This window comes from Adelges cooleyi, unplaced genomic scaffold (assembly GCF_023614345.1).
Source record: "Adelges cooleyi isolate 19-005CV unplaced genomic scaffold, UGA_ACOO_1.1 ACOO_flye_CR_arks_rails_tigmint_CR_PRNA_651, whole genome shotgun sequence".
In the NCBI taxonomy this organism is placed as follows: Eukaryota; Metazoa; Arthropoda; class Insecta; order Hemiptera; family Adelgidae; genus Adelges; species Adelges cooleyi.
In genome coordinates this window covers 5,772,770-5,792,919 of record NW_026096352.1, presented here as the reverse complement: position 1 = coordinate 5,792,919, position 20,150 = coordinate 5,772,770, and the positions used below count along the sequence as shown (strand labels likewise).

Sequence of the window (20,150 nt, the reverse complement as noted above, 5' to 3'; positions counted from 1 at the left end):
AGATGATCATTAGACTGAACTCTATACAGTTGTGTTTGGTTCAACCAAACATTACAAATCTAAAATTCGCAAATACAATTTTTCAGCAATATAAAATAACATAAAACTTTTAAATAACTTATGCAATATTACAAAAGAATCGTTTATAATAAATTATAATGCAACAATACTATAAATCAATATGCATAACCTTTATTAGTTTTTGATCAATTATTGCTCCAAGTTATAAATCACTAAAAATAAAATTACAATGTTTATATAGCCCATTTTGGGTATCAAAATTAATAATTAAACAAACAAAAATTTCAATATTGAAGAATTCAAAATCCACAAAGTTGGAGACTCAAACTTAAATAAAAATTATTTCAATAATTTTATAAAATTGAAACAAAAGTCTAGTAGGAACAAAAAATGTATCCGAATGATCTAATTTTTTAAATAATGATTCTTTTTAAATGAAAAATGGGAAGTTTTTTTTATATAATACTGTTACATTACTCTTGATTCACTGGGTCATCAATCAGACTTTTCTTCAGTACTTTCATCTTCAAGTATTTCCTAAGCATAAAACAAAACTAATAATTATATTTCTTTAACACTGTTGGCAACACAAGCCTATAACCTATGATTGTACATAATGTTCGGTTAGGGGTGGTACTATTACCACTTATCATTAAAGGGACTAAGCTAAATAAATTGTTCACCAAAATAAGGCAATCCATTTTTTTATAACAAAGACATAATAAAATATATCTACTAATAAAATACTATACTTCCTTATAAGGTGTGCTTATTTAAATTGTATATTTACACCTTTACACAATTAGTGAGTATAGTTTAAAATGCTAATACAAAATATTTTAATAATACAAACATATTAATATAAATTACTAAAAAAATTTGCTCAACAATTACCTTTAATGTGTTCACAAGATCAGTCGTTTCTTCAAGTAACCTTTTACACGATACATTTTCACCAGACAAAGCCATTACTGTAGCTTTTAACCTTTGATTTTCTTTTAATGCATTTTGCAATGCTTTTCTACGACGTTCTGCAATTACCTCCCAATATTTTTCACTAGGTCCAACTAAAAATGATATATACATATATAAATATAGACATCCTACTATTTTTAACTATTATAAATGTATACTGACCAGTGGAAACAAGATCTTCAAAAACTAGCTTTTTGTAAAGATTTGGATTTGTCTTGGACAAAGACATTTCATTTTCTTTAGATTTCATATCATTTAAACTTATTTCTAATTCCAATTTTTTCAAAGGCTTTGCTTTTTTTAAATCTTTTCTAAAACAATAATAGAATAAAATAAAATAAAAATGTGTAACCATAATAAACATTTTATAAATAATTGTGCAATATTAAATCGAACAATTTCTCTTGAGATCTGCCGGATCCTACAAGGTTTTCTTTGTTTTTTATAAAATCTGCTCCGGGTTGTAAAGTTTGAAGACATTTTCTTGGGCCTTTTTTTTTGTCAGAGGTCTGAAAAAAAAATTAGTCAATTAATGTCTAACTATGGAAAGTAATTATTATAGACATATGTCCCACCCTAATACTACAAATTCATAAAAAAAACATAAGTGTTTAAGTACAATGCTTTTATTGATATTGGTATTTCTACCATTACAGATTCGCATCCAAGCGTTAATTTTAAAGAAATTTTATCACTTCCATTTGTAATAATGAATATAGAATTGTGACCTCCTAACATCAATATGCTCAATGCCTCCATCTCTACTATGTTCTGACCCCACATTACAGGATTATTTTTTTGATGTATTATTATTGCTATATAATAATATATAAAAAATATGATTTGTTTTTTTTTATTAATAACTTGATTGTAATAATATAATACAAAATATACATAATTTTAATAATTAATTACAACATTGCAACCTCCCCCCCTAAAAGCAAAGCTTGTGCTGGCGTAAGAAATAAAATAATCTATTGAAGTAGTGATAAGAATACAAGATGTTTTAATCATATTGTTGTGGTATTCAGAAATACTAGTGTCCTATGATAAAATATAGTTCTGATATAACTGATCACTGATATTTTTTATCACCTTAAGGACAATCGAATTTGTTTGAAAATTACTAGTGGACCATTTTTACCTATTGTACATTCTTTGATGAAAATAATAGCAATGCAATCTGTAAAATAGTTATAAAATTATAAATTATTATTATTTTTAAATATTGTTTACGTTATATATCTGGTTTTTGTACCAAAACAAGATTTATCATTTCAAATTTAAAAAAATGAACAACATATTTTTAAAATATATAAAAAGAATTGGATAATTTACCCTTTCTTTTTATTGCTTATTGGTATAACCAACTGAGAACAAAAAAATTAATTTGATGAATATTTTTGTTTGTTAGCAATAATTTTGGTCCCCCTCAACCCATACATATGTAATGCTGTCGTAAACAGTCAACAGTAGTATATAACATTGGACAATATTTTATAGAAATGTCCTATTTTTTTTATTAGACACATATTCCCCAAGTATATTTTTCCTGCCCTGATTATTCTTTTCTAGAACAGAGTATAGTTTTGATATCCCAAAGCGTAAATAATATGGTTTCAATAACTTGTACAAGTGATTACAGTAATTATTCATGACAATTGATTTTTTTATTATAACTACCAAACAAAATTTGACAACACATTAATATAGATTTTACCAAAAAAAAAACCCCATACAAAATAATTGTTTTAAAAACCAAGAGTGTGGTAAATACAAATCTCCAGTTTTAATTAACGAAAAATTATTCATTTCTTTTCATAATAATGTAAGTAATATAAGTTGCACGAAACAAGGCAAAATCATTTGTTGTGATCAAATAACTGCCAATAACATGAATATTTTTGAGTCAACCTAATTTAGTTAAAATTTTAATGCGAGTTCTGTATGTACCTTTTCAGACAGGTGTATAGCTTGATTTACTGAAATATTTTTCATCTCTTATCAATCTTTCGCACCAACTTTGAATAAGTACTTGATGGTTGAAGCGCTGATGTACGAGTAGCAGTTGTGAGTTTATTAAATTAAAAACTTCCGAACACCAAACGTCCAACACAGGTGCCTACTGTCTACCAAGTACCAACTATTGGCTAAAATGTAAAACAACCAGTTAAATTAGTATTAATTTACAAACATAACGAGTAAAATTTGCAACATCATTTTTTTTTTTTTTTATTATAAACAAAGCTCAAATTACCAATTCACTTACTTACTGGCTATTTAATAAACAATAGTGGACGTCGGACAACTATATAGTTGTCGATTTTAGTACGGTGGAGCACGTGCCTGACAGAATGAAAAATACGGCAAAAAAAAAATTCGATAAATAAAAATTATTATAAAATGAAGACGACCGACAGAAAAAATGAGAACGAAAACAGAGAAGCTACAAAACCGTTGTCCGTTAAATATTCAAAACGAAATGTATTGTGTGTACACTGTCTCATAGTCAATATCATAACAATATCACAGGGTATGCCAGCAACTTGTGATAACCACATTGAGGATGCCGCCGATCTTGGACGGCCGTGTATTTCTTATAGGAGACCAGCGACAACCATGTTGTGTAAACTGACAACTTAAAATGCTGACATACCATGTTATTTTCCATGACCAACACAATACTCATTGCTTCTGTTATTCTGTTATGAAGAGAGGGGAAGATATGGACAGAACAGTACAGTTTTACCACTTTTACAATATTTGTACGACATTTAAGTTTCTCGTTATCAATAATAAGCTGTATTGATGATAAAGGCTTGTAAGTTGTAATATTTTAGAGGGAAAAAGAGCTTAAATATTATACATACCATAAACAAATATTTGAAAAATCCAAGGAAAAAAGTAAAATCCGGGACACTGATTATAATATAAACGTTTTAATTATATTACATTAATGCGGTAAAAATGTTGACAGTAAAAGTTGATCGTCTTAAATTTTTTCTACTTAATAAAACAGATATCCCACATACTGTGTACATAAGTACATCAATATTATTAACTTATATCATTTTTCTAACAAATATCTTACATTACTTGTTTGATTACGTTATTAACATAATTTATCCACCATTAATGTAAATCGTTATTACTTATTATATCTATGTCACATTCTTTTTATGTATTATTCGTAAATTAAAAATATCTTTTGTATTATACTAGTCCTCAACGAAGTGATTCTTCATTTTATTTTTGGCACAATGGCCTCATTTTAACAGTGTGCAGTGTCGTCTTTGTATCTTAACTCTAAATACTCACATTTTTTTTATAATAGCTCTAAAATCGCACAGTGTGTTCATTTAGTTGCTTGTAATAAGTGCTCGCGTTAGCTAAAAAAATACACTAGGTTTTTCAACTTCCAAGTCATTGTAAATCCATTATAAGTGTGGACTTCTCCGCATTTGTTAGGTACCTACATACGCTTTACAAATAACACGTTCATAAAGTAGGTAGGTACATACGAAGTTATGTTATATAATTATCTATTCCATTTCCCTATTGTTTATTATCTCAGTTAATTTATTTTTTACAATTAAAAATAATTTAACCCCACTGTAAGTTTTTTTTATTAGAAGGAACAGCTAAATAATATTTTTTACAAACAGTAATTAGTATAAAATAGTATAATATAAATATTATTTATTTTTGGTGATTAAAAGCATGTATAATAATTAATAATAACTTATAAGTAATAACATAGGTAACGAAAAATGTAAAAACTTATATGAATAACTCAAATAAATAAAGGTATAAAGATTTAAAGATATTCAGAACACCTGTAGCACTGTTTATACATATACTAGCATTTTTTAGATAATTTTGTATTTTTCTACTGTACTTAATCACTGGATAGGTACTCTTTAGGAGTGCTTAAATTGTATAGTTTATACATTTTTTGTCGATTTCGATTTATTTGACAGTAACCGATTTTATTTTTTATATTATATTTAAAATGTATGTACAAACTTACAATATTTTCTAAGTACTGTAATTCTATTTTCATGTTTTGTAAACATAATATTTTCAATAGGTTTATAGATATACAATTTAGCAGTCATAAAGAGAGTTTACCTCTCAAAACACTGTTTTTTTTATGAATAATTTATATCTGTATCATCAGAGAGTTATGGTACCTAGACTACTTTAAACGTCCTAATTCTTAACTATTTCCAAAAATATAAACTATTATGTACTTATGTTTTAATCATGGGTATAAGAAATAAAGAAAATATATATAGACATCAAGTCGAAAATATATCATGTGTAGTAGGTGTCAGGTGAATGCTATAATATATTATATTCGTATTAGCATTGAGTATATATTGTATACAATATATACTCAATGGTATTAGGTATACCTAATACGACCGAATAAGTAGGTAACATAATAATATTATAATTCCTAAATGTGTGTATTTTCTTTTTAAAAAACAAACGACTTAACATTTATTTGTATATGACAAAAATAAATGAGTCATCGAGTTAACATATAATAATATCTCTTGGTAAAATAAAATTTCGTCTGACAGCTGCTAACTTTATGGTTACAAAAATAAACCACATCACAACTTATAGTACAACCGTTGACCTCGCTACACAAAAAAAAAAAAATACACTCAATTCTCAAAGCATATTAAAATTACATACGACCGTCAACCGTGGGTGTATAATAGTGTTATATTATAATTATATCATTTCACTTAGACGTATACCACAAATAACAAAAACACTAAACAATAAACCTAATACAAGATTTGTTTCTAAGTATAATGGTTTATAACTCTTAGAATATATACCTAAATCTAACCCCGATTCATGATTTTTTTTTTTTTTTCAATAACGTTTCAATCATAGCTCTATATAAGCGGATAGTCCTTACGTAATAGTTCTCATAATGTGCAGTGCCTCAGCTGGTTTTTGACTTTTCGGTTATGTTGACCTCTCTTATCATGTCTTTTAAAATGGTTATCGCTTACCGGTTATCAGCGACGGTTATTATTTGTTTTATCTTACAGTGGAGGTAAATACATAATATCGTAATACAATAGTCATGACAGAAGTAAGAACACATTTTAACATTTAGTGATCGGTATCGTTCATCCGTCAGTATCTGCCCAAAAACCTATTAATTATATTGTTATTTAATTGATGGGTCAACCCGATTGTTTTCGTTGTATTTTATAGTCATCATGAAAACTACATCTGTCGCACTTGGAGATTTGGAAACCGACAAGGTAAACAATTCAAACCTTTAATGGCTATTGTATGAAGTAATGTTTCGGTTTTAGGCAACAGATAAAGGGATGAGGAAGTTTTTGCAGAATCTTCAACCATCTAGTGGTGGCAAAGAGAATTTGGTCGGTGTCGGAAGAATTCCACAAGAGTCAACGTAATACAAATTATTGTACAACAATGTTTTAAACTTCATCTGAATAATAATCATATGTATGTTAATTTTCAATTAGAAATGCTAAAACTGCCATTAAACCAGAACAGGTTTTCACAGACATGGAAGTTAAGATGAAGGACAAGAAAGACAAATTATCCATTGCTAAAGTAAATCCTTCATTGTATAAAAAATTGATCATTGAAGATCTTACTTCAACAGGTGAGTACTATTTTGCCTATATTATGTTAGAGCTGGAATTATTGACTCAATATCTGTTATTATTGTATAATTTTCTTTTTATCAGCCGGTCCGAGCGAAAAATATTGGGAAGTTATCGCTGAACGTCGTAGAAAAGCATTAGAAGAAGTTTTAGACGAAAATCGCAAGCTTCGGGACTTAGTAACTGCATTAGAAAAAGAAAATGCTTCGTGTAAACAATTATTAGAAAATACAACTGATCTTGTTAATACATTAAAGGTATCTATGATATATTTTACATATCTACTTGGTTCAATTCAATAGTTTTTTTTTAAAAAGAAGAAGTTTAAATTTCACCTAAATGATAAAATGTGTAAATTATATTTAAATACATTTTGAATTTAAACAATTTATAACTTTAAAGTTGTATAACAAACCGTTGTAAAAATTGTAATGGAGAAAATATATTTTTTATATTTTGAATAGTGATAAGACAATTAAATTAGGAGGATACATTTACTTTACTCTAAAGGCAGGCGCAGCACACGGGAGACTTTTTGTCTTTGTTGCTCTCCATTAGGTTAGGTTAGGACAGTTTCGTTGCCCTTCTGTCGGCGACCAAACCACTGAAAAGTTGCATCACTTCTTGTGCGCACCTACAGTCTTACTGTATAGACTTTGTAAAAAAGACAAAATAGTTGTGCAACAAAAAGTCTCTCGTTTGCGCCCGCGCTTGGGTTAGATTTCACCAACAATGTCAATTACGTTTAAACATTAACTAACCAATTTTAGGCAGTTAACAGCTAACCACGATTAAAATTATTGGTTAAATTAAGCCAAAATTGTAACTAATAAAAATTAATTTTCCTTATGTAGTAAGTATAAAATAATTGAATCCAACAACATTGCCCCTGAAAAGTCTTAGGGATTTTAATGTAAGTTCAAAGTCATATTGAGATCAAAAATTTTAGTAATGATAATATGTTTTCCTTCAATAAATATTACTGTAGACCAATCAGAGTCTAAAAACATTGTTGTCTAAAGTACGTTTATAGTATTTTAAATGGTTAGCTTTACATTTTTAGGTGTAATTTTATGTTAACTCTTAACCAGTGACGTGTGATACCGCTACTTTGGTCTTATTCATTTGTGGCTTTACCTTAATGTTTGGGTAAAATCCAACAAATGTGTGTACTAAAGATTATACAACAAAATATATATTATGTTTTATTTCAACTGATAAGAACGAAATTGATCTAAGAATAATCAGAAATATATGAGATACCGCACGTCACTAGTTATGATTAATAAACTATCATTAAAGTTTACATAGCTAAATAATGATTCTTATTTTGTCACAGGATGTTATAAATGAAAGTTATATGGACGATGATGAAGAGGAGACGAAGAGTGGCCAAGGAGATAACAATCAGAGTTCACCAGAAAGTTCTCCAAGTGAAAAACACGTACACAAAAAAATGAAAACACTTGATTCAGATAGCGATTCACATTAGTTTTTAGTTTATTAAGGATTCAAGAGACATTTTTCTACTCTTTTTTTTTTTTTTTTAGTTACTATTTTTAATAAATTAAATTTTGTGTTATCTATATATTTATTGGTTCCTACAATTAATATTTTTCATAATTTAATGTATTAGATTTCTTTTTGTAAACATTAATTTTGTGTAAACATTAACATTTTTCTAATCATTTCATGTAAAGCTTAAGGTAATTTAGTAATTTATTTTGTTTATTTTACATCCTTTGTTCTTTAATTAAAGGTTCAGAGGACATTTTTTATACTGACTTATTTGTTTATTATGATACTTAGTCAGAGGTACCAAGATTTATTTGTATATCAAAGCGCTCAGTAATCATTAATTATGTGTTACATTTAGCAATTTGTTCACAAATATTAATAATCAAAAATAATATAAAATGGTTTGTTTATTGAACGTTTACACGTATAATGATAAGTATTAAACATTAAAAAAATGTTATGAAAAGAAAAATTTATTTGTTCATGTTTACATGTACATTTTTTATTTTTACTTTAAAAACTATTGCTCTACACTGAACGTAAGCATTTTACATACCAACAATCAAATAATGTTTTTCTGAACTTGCCTTGAAAAATGTATCCTTAAATATATACATACACTTAACGTCATTTTATATTTATTCTTTTATACAACTTGTTTATTTATTTATTGTATTTGAATTTAACAGTTTATTGAATATTCACAGAAGTGTAAGTTATATTTTCAACTTTTATTTAAAAAATGTATGATTCTTAAACTTTTATTTTCCACGAAACTTTTTTAAAATGATATACATAAAACTTTCAAAATACTTGGATGAGCCTTGGCAGTACTTAAAATAGTTATGTGTAAACATCTTATTAGTTTTAATAGAAAATTCACAACGAAAAAAATAAGTTATCATGGCCGCTGTATTATTAGTTGGCGATTGAAAGTTAATAAAATTGGTTAAATTTTATCACTTAAGTACATTATCTCAATTATAATCACTTTTTCTTTGTTACGCTCTTACATTTTTTCTAATATTCTATATTATTTGTTTTATTTTATTAATATTTACAACCGTGACATATAGACAAGTAATAAATTATCATTTATCACAATATAAATTTTTTTAAAACATTCACTTTTGCTTGGACCCTGGTAGTTGGTACTATGGTCTATGAGTCATTAAGGGTAGAACGGGTACTATAGAGTACACATCAAAAACCGAAAACTTGTTGAGTTGGGTTCGGACCATAGGCAGCAAATCCCAGTAGCCTCGGTAGGATTTTATTCAATACAAATAATGTATTTAATGTGCATGATAAAAATAAATTAAGGGAATACATTTTGCACAATGAATAATAGTGAAGTCTTCCTCGAGTCAGTCCCGTGTATTTACTAGATAATAAAAAAAAAAATTGGCTTTGTTTACCTGAAAAATCCTTTTTTCTTAATTTAGGGTTAATGAAAGAAAATATCAAACTTGATTGGATAATATTAAGAGGTGACTCAAAGCTATATTGTTGTCTTCCATTTGATTAACACGTGTGCAGTTGATACCTTTTTTTTTACTACATCTTTTTCAATTTTGAAGTTACAAATTACAATATACGGAGTAAGCTACTTGGAAAATTTAAAAAAATTTAATAACACTACTTAAAAGGTCATATAAAAATAAAAATTCTGTTTTTTTAAGTTAGTAAAAAAATCAGTGATAAATCTAATATGTTTTTAAACAATTTTTCAAGGTTTTATTTGTTATTTTTCATACTAAAAAATATAGTGTGGACAGGAAAAAATATGCGTAAATATTAATATATCTACTGGATATTATAGATGTCAATAAGTTACATCTATATATTGTTCATAGATTATGCTTTATACATCCATTATCTGTTGGTGCTGTGGGAGGACAAGTCGTTTAGTTGCAAATGTCCTACTAAATGGTTAAAACAAAAAAAAATACAAGACATAATCGGCTCTGCATCGAAGATAATAAGAAAAACGAATGATTGTTTCTTATCAATTTATCGATTTAATTCAAATCATTAACACTTCAAATCACTTTCAACATCTATTTAATAGTTACTAATTTTAAACTATTAAAATAAAAATAATGTTCTTAATTATTCAGAATCTCCATCGGATTCGTCGTTATGCCATCCTATACTTAGAGAAATAGCTTTTTTCCAATCATTATATTTCAATAGTTGTTCTGCAATAGAAATTCATACTATTTTATTATATTATAGCTAATACAAATGCGGTCATTTTTATTGGCCTTAATATTCTTATTTGGCATTAGGCTAATATAAGGAGAATGTGTTAAATACAACATTTACCTTGTGTAGATATAGTTGAAGTAAAAGTATCGGATACAGGTGCTGATTTGATGTTGTGCACATCCCAAATGCCAATTGCAAAACCAGCAGCCAACGCTGCACCCATGGCAGTAGTTTCGACCATTTTTGGACGTACTGTTTTTTTTTTTATAAACATTGGTTTTACATTGAATAAATAATATTCTTTAGATTAAAAATCTAAGGAGACATTATTATATCGTATAATATTTATGTTGGGTCAAGGTCTATTCAAATGAATTTTAATTAAACAAAATCACTATTTCTTTTTGGAAGTATCAATCAGTACTATTAAATAAATAGTATTTTATAGTAGTTTTGGAATTTATGCAATAGCGTAAGCTATTTTGCACTATGTCAAGAATCAAACCGATGAACAGTGGATCGAAATTATAGGTATGTGGCCGAAATTATTTTATTATTGAAAATGGTTCAAATAGTACTAAAAAACACATAACACGATAAAATACAGTTTAAAAATGTTTGATTTATTGTTTTTATTTATTTATTTTTTTATATTTGGACCACAATATCTTCCAAACCGCTGAACCGATTCCTTAATGTAACAAGTCTATAGATTGGAAAACTTAAGAGGTGGACAATTTTTTTTTATTTCACTTCTGTAGGGGTAATTTTAGAGCTTAAGGTCTATAAAATTGGACTGAAGGTAAAACTCCTGTGCCCCGGGGCCTCTAAGTTCTTGCAGGCCTGACAGGAGTTAGGACGACCCTGCCCGTTAAAACTATTACATTTCTTTAGAATAAACTGATAGAATATTCAAATTGAAAGTTGCAATAGTCGGGTGCCTCCATCATTCCTTTGTGTTTGAAGAAATTTCGTTTTTACTACTTTTGAATATTTTATAAATATTAAATATATTTCTAATCGAAGATAAGAAATACATTTAAAGATATGTTTCAAACAATTTTTTTTACTTTTAGAATTTTTATACCGGCTGGGTTTTTTGGTTGTTACATTTTTTTGTAACTTAAAAAAATAAATAAAAATATGTCCATGAATAGTAGAGGTTTTAACTCAAATGTTTGTTTTGAGTTATATCAAACTTGGTTAATGTACTTATAAGGTTTTAGGGATCATTTGAGTTTGAATTTAAATAAAACTGATTAAACGGCTTAAGTAAAAATTAGAGTAAAACCAGTTAAAAATATGCAAATATATTGCAATAAAAGTTTAAATTTAAAACCGGGGGTTGGATTGTGAACCGTTTGCGCTAAATAACCAGCCTTGGCTTTTCCGCCACTACCGTCGAGTGAGAGTTCCAGATCTCATAAGTAGTTCATTAGATTTTAAAATTGATTTTTTCCCCCATTTTTAGAGCAGAAACTCATAAATGAATTTATTTTTATTTCATCGAATTCGGATCATTATTTTTGGTGAAAAGTAGAACCATATTACATACAATATTATTAAAATTTGTCGATGACCACTAAAACCACAAACATATATATGTAAATAATTAATAAGTATAAAATATGAACTTACCAACAGGTGTTCCGCATAAGTTTGCTAAAATTTGCAAAAAACCATTGCCTACAGACATACCTCCATCAACTTTGAGGACTGTAATTGGCTGCCTAGTATCCAGCTGCATCGATTCTAATACATCTTTTGTCTGGAAACAGACACCTTCAAAGGTTGCTCGGACTAAATGAGCATCTGTAGTATCAAGGGTTAAACCCACAATTGTTCTAAATGTAAAATCATGTCAATCATTTAATTTGCGACAAAACAATTGTTGATGAAAAGTTCTCACCCTCGAGCATCGCTTTTCCAATACGGAGCATATAGCCCAGAGAAAGCAGGAACAAAATGAACTCCGTTAGTTTCGGGTACACTGTCCATCATTTTTGATAAACGATCATAATCGTTTATAATACCCAAAATGTCTTTTAACCATTTTAAAGCAGATCCAGCAACGGCAACAGAACCTTCAAGTGCATAAACTGCTTTGGCATTTTTTCCTAATTTATAAGCGACAGTTGTCAATAAGCCATGCGTGGAAATGAATGCCTATAATAATTTGTTATGCCTTATATTAATTTGTTTAATAGCGCCTAACCTAATATATATATTTATTTATTTTTATACTTCGTGGCCTGTATTATATAACAAGAAACAACCAGTACCAAATGTACTTTTAGTTTGACCAGCTTCGAAACACATTTGGCCAATTAACGCTGCTTGTTGATCTCCTACACACTAATAAATTCGAATTGTCAATCGAGTAGATATATTATTATTAAGTAAAATGCAGTATAGATACCCCAGATATTTTTATCCCATTGAGTGGTCCATCCAATATGTAGCCATAAACTTCTGAACAACTTCTTATTTCTGGTAATAATATTCCATTAGGTAAATTAAAAAACCTGCAGTTAAATAAAAAATATACTGTAATAGTTGAATAACTTGGCTTATTATTCACCTAATTGTAAGTTTAATAATGTTCAAATTACAAATCACACACTCAATTAAACTTTGATCCCATTCCAACGTATGAATGTTCATCAGCATTGTCCGAGAGGCATTTGTAACATCTGTTATGTAAATACCACCATTAATACCACCAGTGAGATTCTAAAATAAAACTCACATTTTTAACATAGTTTAATTAGGGATTATTTTTTTTTTTGTTACAAAAATGTCACGTATTTTTTTGAAGCCTATTTCAATATAGTTGATTTACATATCGTTGAATAATATCTAAATATTAAAAAAAAAAATTAACCAAATTGTTTAATAGGAATTACCCAAATTATCCAAGAATCCATTGTGCCAAACATACATCTTTTTTCTTTTATAGCATTAGCTACTTCTGGTACATTTTCTATCAGCCAAATTATTTTAAATACGCTGAAGTATGGATTCATTGTCAGTCCACACTTTGATTGTAGATACCTTAAATTCATATGTTAAAGTGATTGATTGGAAAACAGTTTTTTAATACCTTGTTAATATTTATAGCTTATTCAATATTCGATATATTTTATTAATAATACTGCACATATATTTTTGAGCACTGAGCAGTCCCTGAAGTGCAAAATCAGACAACACCTTTTAAGAAAGGCGTATAAAGTAAAATATTGTGATCAGTCACTAAAAATCGTGATAATATATCATAGCATTTCTTATAACCTTATTTGTATAAGTCATAAGGCTTTTTCACCAAGTCAACTATAATTTACCAGTACCGTAACACAATTTTAACAAATGTGTTTTGAGTATCTTTTCAGTTGATGTGACTAGTAGGCTATATTTTTTTTGTAATGTGATCTAGTGAAACGTTTTTGAACAGGGGTGTTGACAATTATAATAAGTAATGCAATGTAGTTAATTGTGCAATTAAAAACCTCATGTTCTGAGCTCTAGGGAGATTATGGCATGCAAAAATTAAAGATATCTTTATATTATAAAGAGGTCAGGCGCGGATTCAGGGGAGGCGGTAGGGGCGGCCCCCTACCCCCCGTTGGCTATATCATAGTATTTGCTATTTTAATATTGGGGCAAAGCTTTTGTTTTTTATTGTTCATAAATAAATTTTATGTAATATTACAAATAAAATCTCTATCAGAGTGAACGCAGACTAATATTCAGAATATCAGTACATGACTAGTATTAAAAGTAATATAATAAAGTAAATAATAATATAATTCCAGCAGTTAGAAGCTTTACTAAAATGTATAACGATGTTTGGAACTAACCGTTTTTTTTCATTAACTGTTGTACAATTAGGAATCTCTTTGCGTAAAAATCGATCAACTATTTCTTCAGTTCTAATATCCATCCATACTACAATACAAAGCAGTACAAATATAACATTTAAGAATTTTTAAAATATTCTTACTTATAGCGTTGTACAATGGTTTGCCAGTATTCTTGTCCCAAACTATAGCAGTTTCTCTTTGATTGGCAATTCCTATAGTAGAAATACGTTCGGGTGATATATTCATCGACTTTAGTTTTTCACATGTTACTCTTATTGTTTCTTTGATTTTACACAAAATATAATCTGGATCTTGTTCAACCCATCTTTCTTTGGGGCATATGTTAGTTATATTTAATTGATGGCTAGCTATCGGCAAATAAGTTAGCGATGAAAATACCTGTTAAGTTAGCAATTATTAATAATTTAATATTTTTAGTTATTCGTTTAATTTTTTATCAGTTATTAATTATAATAAACTACAGGAATACTATGCTAGTTACATTTTTCAGGGTACCGTAGCTTTCTATTTTGATTTAAAAGATCGAGAGACTACGTTGCAGTTATTGAATGATCTCAAAACAAAACTCCATTTTATGAGTTACTTAAAGTTAAGTTGAAATTTATTTATTATAAAATTATATATACATATATATATATATATATATTTACATTAGTGTAAGAGTGTAAGTTGGGTAATACGTATAAAGAATAAACATTTATTCTAGGAAAATAACCATAATAGGGACAAAGTTCTTACTTCTTAGCCACCGTAGACTATTAAATATCCTTTATCTACGAGTATAACCTTCTATTTTTCAATTAACATTCCTTTACTTTTCTATTACATTATCCTATATAATATAAGCAATAATTGTATTTATACAATATAATAATAATTGTATATTTTTATTTTTATTCTCAAAACCCAGGCATAGAATTTTTCCAGAAAATTATTATTTAAGGTTTTGGGCATAATGAATCGATTGGTCCGGGTCTCTTTTCTCCAGAAAAATTCAGTTAAGAGCTAAAACAAAGAGCTAAAAATTAAATATTATTATTTTAGCTTTTTGAACCGAGCAACGCATACTAAATATATTATGAACAATTTTTTTTTTTAAAACGTGCTTTTCTAAAAAATAATTTTACTACAAGAACAATTTACAAATCAATTGTAGCACACTTTTTTAAAATGTCAATTACTTTGAAAACAACCGACAATTAACTACAATTTTTAATAATGTTAAACATCTTTAAATGTTGACTAAAAAGAAAAGCGTGGACCCTATTCAACAACGTCCAGAGTTATTAAGTTAAGTATTGTGAAATATATGTGTCACACACTAATGTTGAACCAAATTTAAATTACAAAAAAATTTACAAAATAAAAAAATTATCTGATAAATTTGTTAGAGACTTTGTTGAATAGGGCCCACGATTTTTTTTTTTAGTAAAAAACTAAAATGTTTAACATTATTTAAAAAAATTCTAGTTAATTTTCGCTTATTTTTTAAATAATTGACATTTTAAAAAAATGTGCTACAATTGATTGGTAAATTGGTCTTTTAGTAAAATTATTTGTTACTTTTTAGTTCACTTTTTTACTTTTTTTTAGAAAAGCGTGTTTTTAAAAAATAAAAAATTTGAATTTTAAAATTTATTTTTTTTACTTTTTAGTATTATTAAAGGTACTTAATAATTGTGAATATACTACTAAATTAATTTTGGAAGATATGAAAAAAAGGACATTTTAGTGAAATGACCCTGTGTACGGCTATCTAGATGTCCGAGTCCCTATATTATTACAGGAAATTGTCATCCGAGATGAGTGTCTGTGCCAAATTTCAGCCCTTTACGACATCGGTCTGGCTTTAATGAACTATTATAATATTAGAATTTAGCGAGAAATGCTAATAACATTAGCATAACATAATATAGTATATTATAATATTCGTAGCGTGAAATGAATAAACAAAAGTTATTTTTAAATCATATAAATAAATATACATACTATAAAACGTGTACTGCTAGTGCCTTCATCAATAGAACCAACTAATTGTTCATCAGACATCTTAAAATTAAAAGTCAAATAACAAACATTAACAATTCTGCATTAAATTTTAATAAAATATTTTTGATGCTCAAGTACAGATTGATTCTGTTACAACAAAAGCATATCCAATTGAATTCCAATGGTCTATGAAATAATAATACATTTAAAAAACTCGTTAAAAACAAATCCATGTTATCTTCTATTATTTTATTGTTTTAATGGTTATAAATGTGATGATAACAATAATAATAATAACATCTATTTAGTTTAAAGTACATTTCATAAATCTAAATAAACCTTTATTAAGTTGTTTTAGAAATAATTACCAAGTAATTTGTTTTCTACTCAACACAAGCGTCAGTACCTATTATAGTTAAGTTTAAAACACAGATTACTGTATTAATCACTTCTACAGTAACCTGTATATAGATAATTAAAACGAACAATTAATTTTTTTTTTATTTATCTGAGGTACATCACTTAAAAAATTTATACGATCAGCGTAAAACAAACAATATTTAGTTAACCTTTCTTATCATATTATATGTAAAATATATCTACAGTCATATAGGCTTAAAAGTACGAAAATGCTTTTAGAAATATAAATAAACATCATTACAAATTTTAATTTGTAGTACAGTAAATGAAGTTGGTTAAAAACAATATATGACCAGTCAACATATCTGGCCACACATACGTCCACAGGGTGGCCGACATGTGACTAAAACCAACATATGGCATGCGACACATCATTTAATATAAAATAAGTCTAAGGACACCACTAATTTCAGAATAAAATTCTAACCCAAAATTATGTGTCACATGCCATATGTTGGTTTTGGTCACATGCCGGCCATTCAAATCTCAATAGACGCAAGTGTGGTCAGATACCAAAAAATCATGTTACATATCAATTCAACAAGATTCTCCTGATTTCAAATCTGAAATAATTTTTTAATGAGATACGAGTTCTATTTTAAATAATTTTTAAATTAAAAAAAATTAACACTTTTTATTGTACTCATAGAGCATCCTGAATGTCTCATTTGAAGCTCGGTAGAACTGTACATCACACCCTATATATATTATATATTTATAAATTTGACATGGCATTGGATAACCGTCATTCGGCTCCAAATATTGAAAAAAAATATCTCTAATTTTTTCAGATTTTTATTTCACTCCCTTGGTCTTCCTGTTTGTTGGTCATGTCAAATTTAAGGACCACCCTATTATATATTACAATAAATATTATACTATTAAAACTTTATCTCTAATTAATTAATATTTAAATCGATTGGATTTACCTACACAACACAGTACTTGGAGTTTATCTACACAATACAGATAACCATATTTTCTATGATGTAAACAATTTTTAATTATGACAATAAATTATAATCATAATTTTGATGTATAATATGTTAATAATAAATAATATGTTGCTATTTTGTACAATCAGATCAAGTATATCTACAATTTTGTTTAAATGATGTAAACATGTTGTATTACGTCATAATGTATATCATTGTAGTTTGTAGGTTGTCTTTTTGTCGATGAGTTTGGCTTAACATAATAGTATTAGGTAACAAAATAATAAACATATGTATACAATTTTTGTTGTTAGTCACTCACCCATAAAATGTCAAATATATACCTACAAAAATGAAAACTATCCTAATCCGATAAACAATAACAAGACACCTAATTTAGGTATTCCTTGTTTATAATTTTGTATAAAAATTATATATTAGTTAAATAATTGTTTTCATCAACTTTTCTTTAAGTACACCTCTATTAATGTACTACATTTTATGAGTCGTTTAAATAGCTAAAGCTCGTACAAAAATCTCGTAAACTATAAATTCCAATTGTTAAACTATTATTAAAAAAATAGGTCATAGTTTAAACATTTAAAATTATGTTGACTAAATTTCTATTACATATTGGTAGCTCTAGCGATTAGCAATTTATTTTCTGGTCTGGTAAATGTCTAAAAACTCATTCTTGCCTTATTACTACCATTGTAGATGTAATTATTTTCTTAATAGTGTGTAGCTAATAATATCAATGTTAACAATTTTTGAAAGAGCATTTCAAAATTACACTTTAACCATATTAACTTTCTAGATTGTTATGCAAGACTTAGATTTAACAGTCAACAGGTATTTAAAAATATTTTAGCTTCGATGCGGAGCTAAGAAGGTAGGTATTGTAATTACAATGATGTGTTTTTTTAAGTTTGTGTCTGGGCCCACGATATTTGTTAAACCACTGTTCCGATTTCTCCGTGTAGTAACTCTATAAAATATAGATTTTATATCGTACCTAAAAGTTACTTTATTGGACCAAAAATAAAAAAATTCACACCTCTCCATTACATTTGAAAAAAACACCAAAACAATTTACATATTTTTCAACTTAAAATTACGATGCTCCGTAGCTCTTTTTAAAATAGTCAAATAAATTCCCAATTTGTATGGAGTATTCTTTAAATATAGTACTATCGACAAACCAAAAAAATATCATAAACCTTTTCCCTTAGAAGTGTTGTACATTTTTTCTTTATTTCACTTTTACAAGCTAAGTTTCATGGATTTAGGTTTGAAAATTAGACCGAAGGTAGATCTAGAATGGAATTCTAACATAATAATATACAAATTTCTCATAAATCTGTAGTCAAACTTTTTTTTTATTAAGGAAAAACTCAAAAAAAAGTAAAAAATTACACTTTGAACTTAGTTTATTTCCAGATTGCTAGGCGTGAGTGAATCAACAGTCAACAGGTAATGAAAATATTTTAATTTTTAATTACCATACATCAGGCACGGCGCCAGAATTTTTTTCTTAGGGGGGCGGGAAAGGTCAAGTGAATTTTTTGGAGGGGCAACCACAATAATTTTACCTACTTCTGTCAATAAAAAACAATTATAATGATTTATCAGTGAATGACTTTAATATTTATAAGTGAAATAGTATAAAATATGAATTTATTACAGATTAAGGGCCAATATATACTAGTGTACAATTTAAGTAAGGCAACTTTTTTAAAAAAGCGTTATTTTTACCTGTCGGCCATCATATAGCTCTTATTGTACTCTATGAAAGTCGAAGTAAAAATGAAGGCTTATAAAACGCCCAACAACCAGTCAGTGGAGATTATAGTTATCGTGTTATACCTACATTCTATTAAACCAAAACAATCCGTCAATAAACACTGAATTTTTGGAAAACACACACACAAACGTAAATATTATAATTATATATATATATATATATATATATACACCAAAACACATAATTATATGGGCGACGGATTATTGATAACCGATTGCAAAAACACTCAAAATATATTGATAAAAATAGGCCACATTTGGTGGCAATGTCATAACTAATAACTAAATTTGTATAGATAAACAGATTTAAATCAAAATAACAATTGTTTTCACAATTTCCGTAATAACTAAATTTGTATATATAAAAATACAGTTATTTAAAATCTGGGTTTTAGGAATAATAATCAAATATTTAAAATTATACTATTTAGCAAAATATCTGGAGGGGCGAGAGAAGGGCAAGAATTTGTTATGAGGGGGCGACCGCCCACCCTCACCCCCCCTTGGCGCCGTCCCTGCTATACATGCATATGTCAATACATTTATATAGAGAGACGATCAATCTGAATCGTATCCACTCTAATACTAAAAATTTCTTTTGAGCACATAATTGTAATTAGGCACAATGCATTTATCAATATTTGTATTTTTATCTGTGAATATTGGACTTCTTTTACTTATCACTACTACTACTAATACTCACGTATATTTTCTTATTGGGCTAATTT

The 20,150-nt window shown here is 27.6% G+C and overlaps 3 protein-coding genes across 7 annotated transcripts; 1 reads left to right on the top strand and 2 right to left on the bottom strand.

Annotated features, from left to right (window-relative positions):
* Positions 1-167: 167 nt before the first annotated feature.
* On the bottom strand, positions 168-3,624 carry LOC126844961 (geminin-like). Of its 2 annotated transcripts, none has more exons than XM_050583491.1 (6): positions 3,266-3,624; positions 2,950-3,146; positions 1,393-1,505; positions 1,159-1,307; positions 916-1,088; positions 168-558 (listed from the first exon to the last, which is right to left on the bottom strand). In XM_050583491.1, exons 2-6 carry the CDS (start codon positions 2,992-2,994, stop codon positions 517-519), a joined length of 522 nt encoding a protein of 173 aa, XP_050439448.1. In that variant the 5' UTR covers positions 2,995-3,146; positions 3,266-3,624; the 3' UTR covers positions 168-516. The 2 variants fall into 2 exon arrangements, with proteins under 2 accessions (XP_050439448.1, XP_050439449.1); XM_050583492.1 differs by having other exon boundaries at positions 3,270-3,624.
* Positions 3,625-4,349: 725 nt separating this feature from the next.
* Positions 4,350-8,485, top strand: LOC126844410 (geminin-like). 4 transcript variants are annotated; one of them, XM_050582590.1, is made up of 6 exons: positions 4,350-4,464; positions 6,241-6,290; positions 6,345-6,445; positions 6,522-6,664; positions 6,750-6,922; positions 8,005-8,485. In XM_050582590.1, the coding sequence occupies exons 2-6, from the start codon at positions 6,246-6,248 to the stop codon at positions 8,155-8,157; spliced, it is 615 nt and encodes a 204-aa protein (XP_050438547.1). In that variant the 5' UTR covers positions 4,350-4,464; positions 6,241-6,245; the 3' UTR covers positions 8,158-8,485. The 4 variants fall into 4 exon arrangements, with proteins under 4 accessions (XP_050438547.1, XP_050438544.1, XP_050438546.1 ...); XM_050582587.1 differs by having other exon boundaries at positions 4,372-4,505; XM_050582589.1 differs by having other exon boundaries at positions 4,384-4,501.
* Positions 8,486-9,952: 1,467 nt separating this feature from the next.
* Positions 9,953-16,439, bottom strand: LOC126844980 (glycerol kinase-like). Its single transcript, XM_050583525.1, has 11 exons — positions 16,265-16,439; positions 14,395-14,653; positions 14,252-14,339; positions 13,301-13,448; positions 13,018-13,127; positions 12,814-12,919; positions 12,639-12,749; positions 12,304-12,560; positions 12,033-12,238; positions 10,512-10,646; positions 9,953-10,384 (listed from the first exon to the last, which is right to left on the bottom strand). The coding sequence occupies exons 1-11, from the start codon at positions 16,322-16,324 to the stop codon at positions 10,296-10,298; spliced, it is 1,569 nt and encodes a 522-aa protein (XP_050439482.1). The 5' UTR covers positions 16,325-16,439; the 3' UTR covers positions 9,953-10,295.
* Between the last annotated feature and the right edge of the window lie 3,711 nt (positions 16,440-20,150).

Excerpts from the sequence above, each read along its gene's own strand:
- LOC126844980 (XM_050583525.1), bottom strand. The coding sequence starts at position 16,324 with ATGTCTGATGAACAATTAGTTGGTTCTATTGATGAAGGCACTAGCAGT. Across the intron at positions 12,239-12,303 it reads TGGAAAAGCGATGCTCGAGG|AACAATTGTGGGTTTAACCC; the intron begins GTGAGAACTTTT and ends TTTTACATTTAG. Across the intron at positions 10,385-10,511 it reads TTCAACTATATCTACACAAG|AACAACTATTGAAATATAAT; the intron begins GTAAATGTTGTA and ends TTTCTATTGCAG.
- LOC126844961 (XM_050583491.1), bottom strand. The coding sequence starts at position 2,994 with ATGAAAAATATTTCAGTAAATCAAGCTATACACCTGTCTGAAAAG. Across the intron at positions 1,506-2,949 it reads CTATACACCTGTCTGAAAAG|ACCTCTGACAAAAAAAAAGG; the intron begins GTACATACAGAA and ends TTTTTTTTTCAG. Across the intron at positions 559-915 it reads ATCTTGTGAACACATTAAAG|GAAATACTTGAAGATGAAAG; the intron begins GTAATTGTTGAG and ends TTTTATGCTTAG.
- LOC126844410 (XM_050582590.1), top strand. The coding sequence starts at position 6,246 with ATGAAAACTACATCTGTCGCACTTGGAGATTTGGAAACCGACAAG. Across the intron at positions 6,446-6,521 it reads AGAATTCCACAAGAGTCAAC|AAATGCTAAAACTGCCATTA; the intron begins GTAATACAAATT and ends ATTTTCAATTAG. Across the intron at positions 6,923-8,004 it reads ATCTTGTTAATACATTAAAG|GATGTTATAAATGAAAGTTA; the intron begins GTATCTATGATA and ends ATTTTGTCACAG.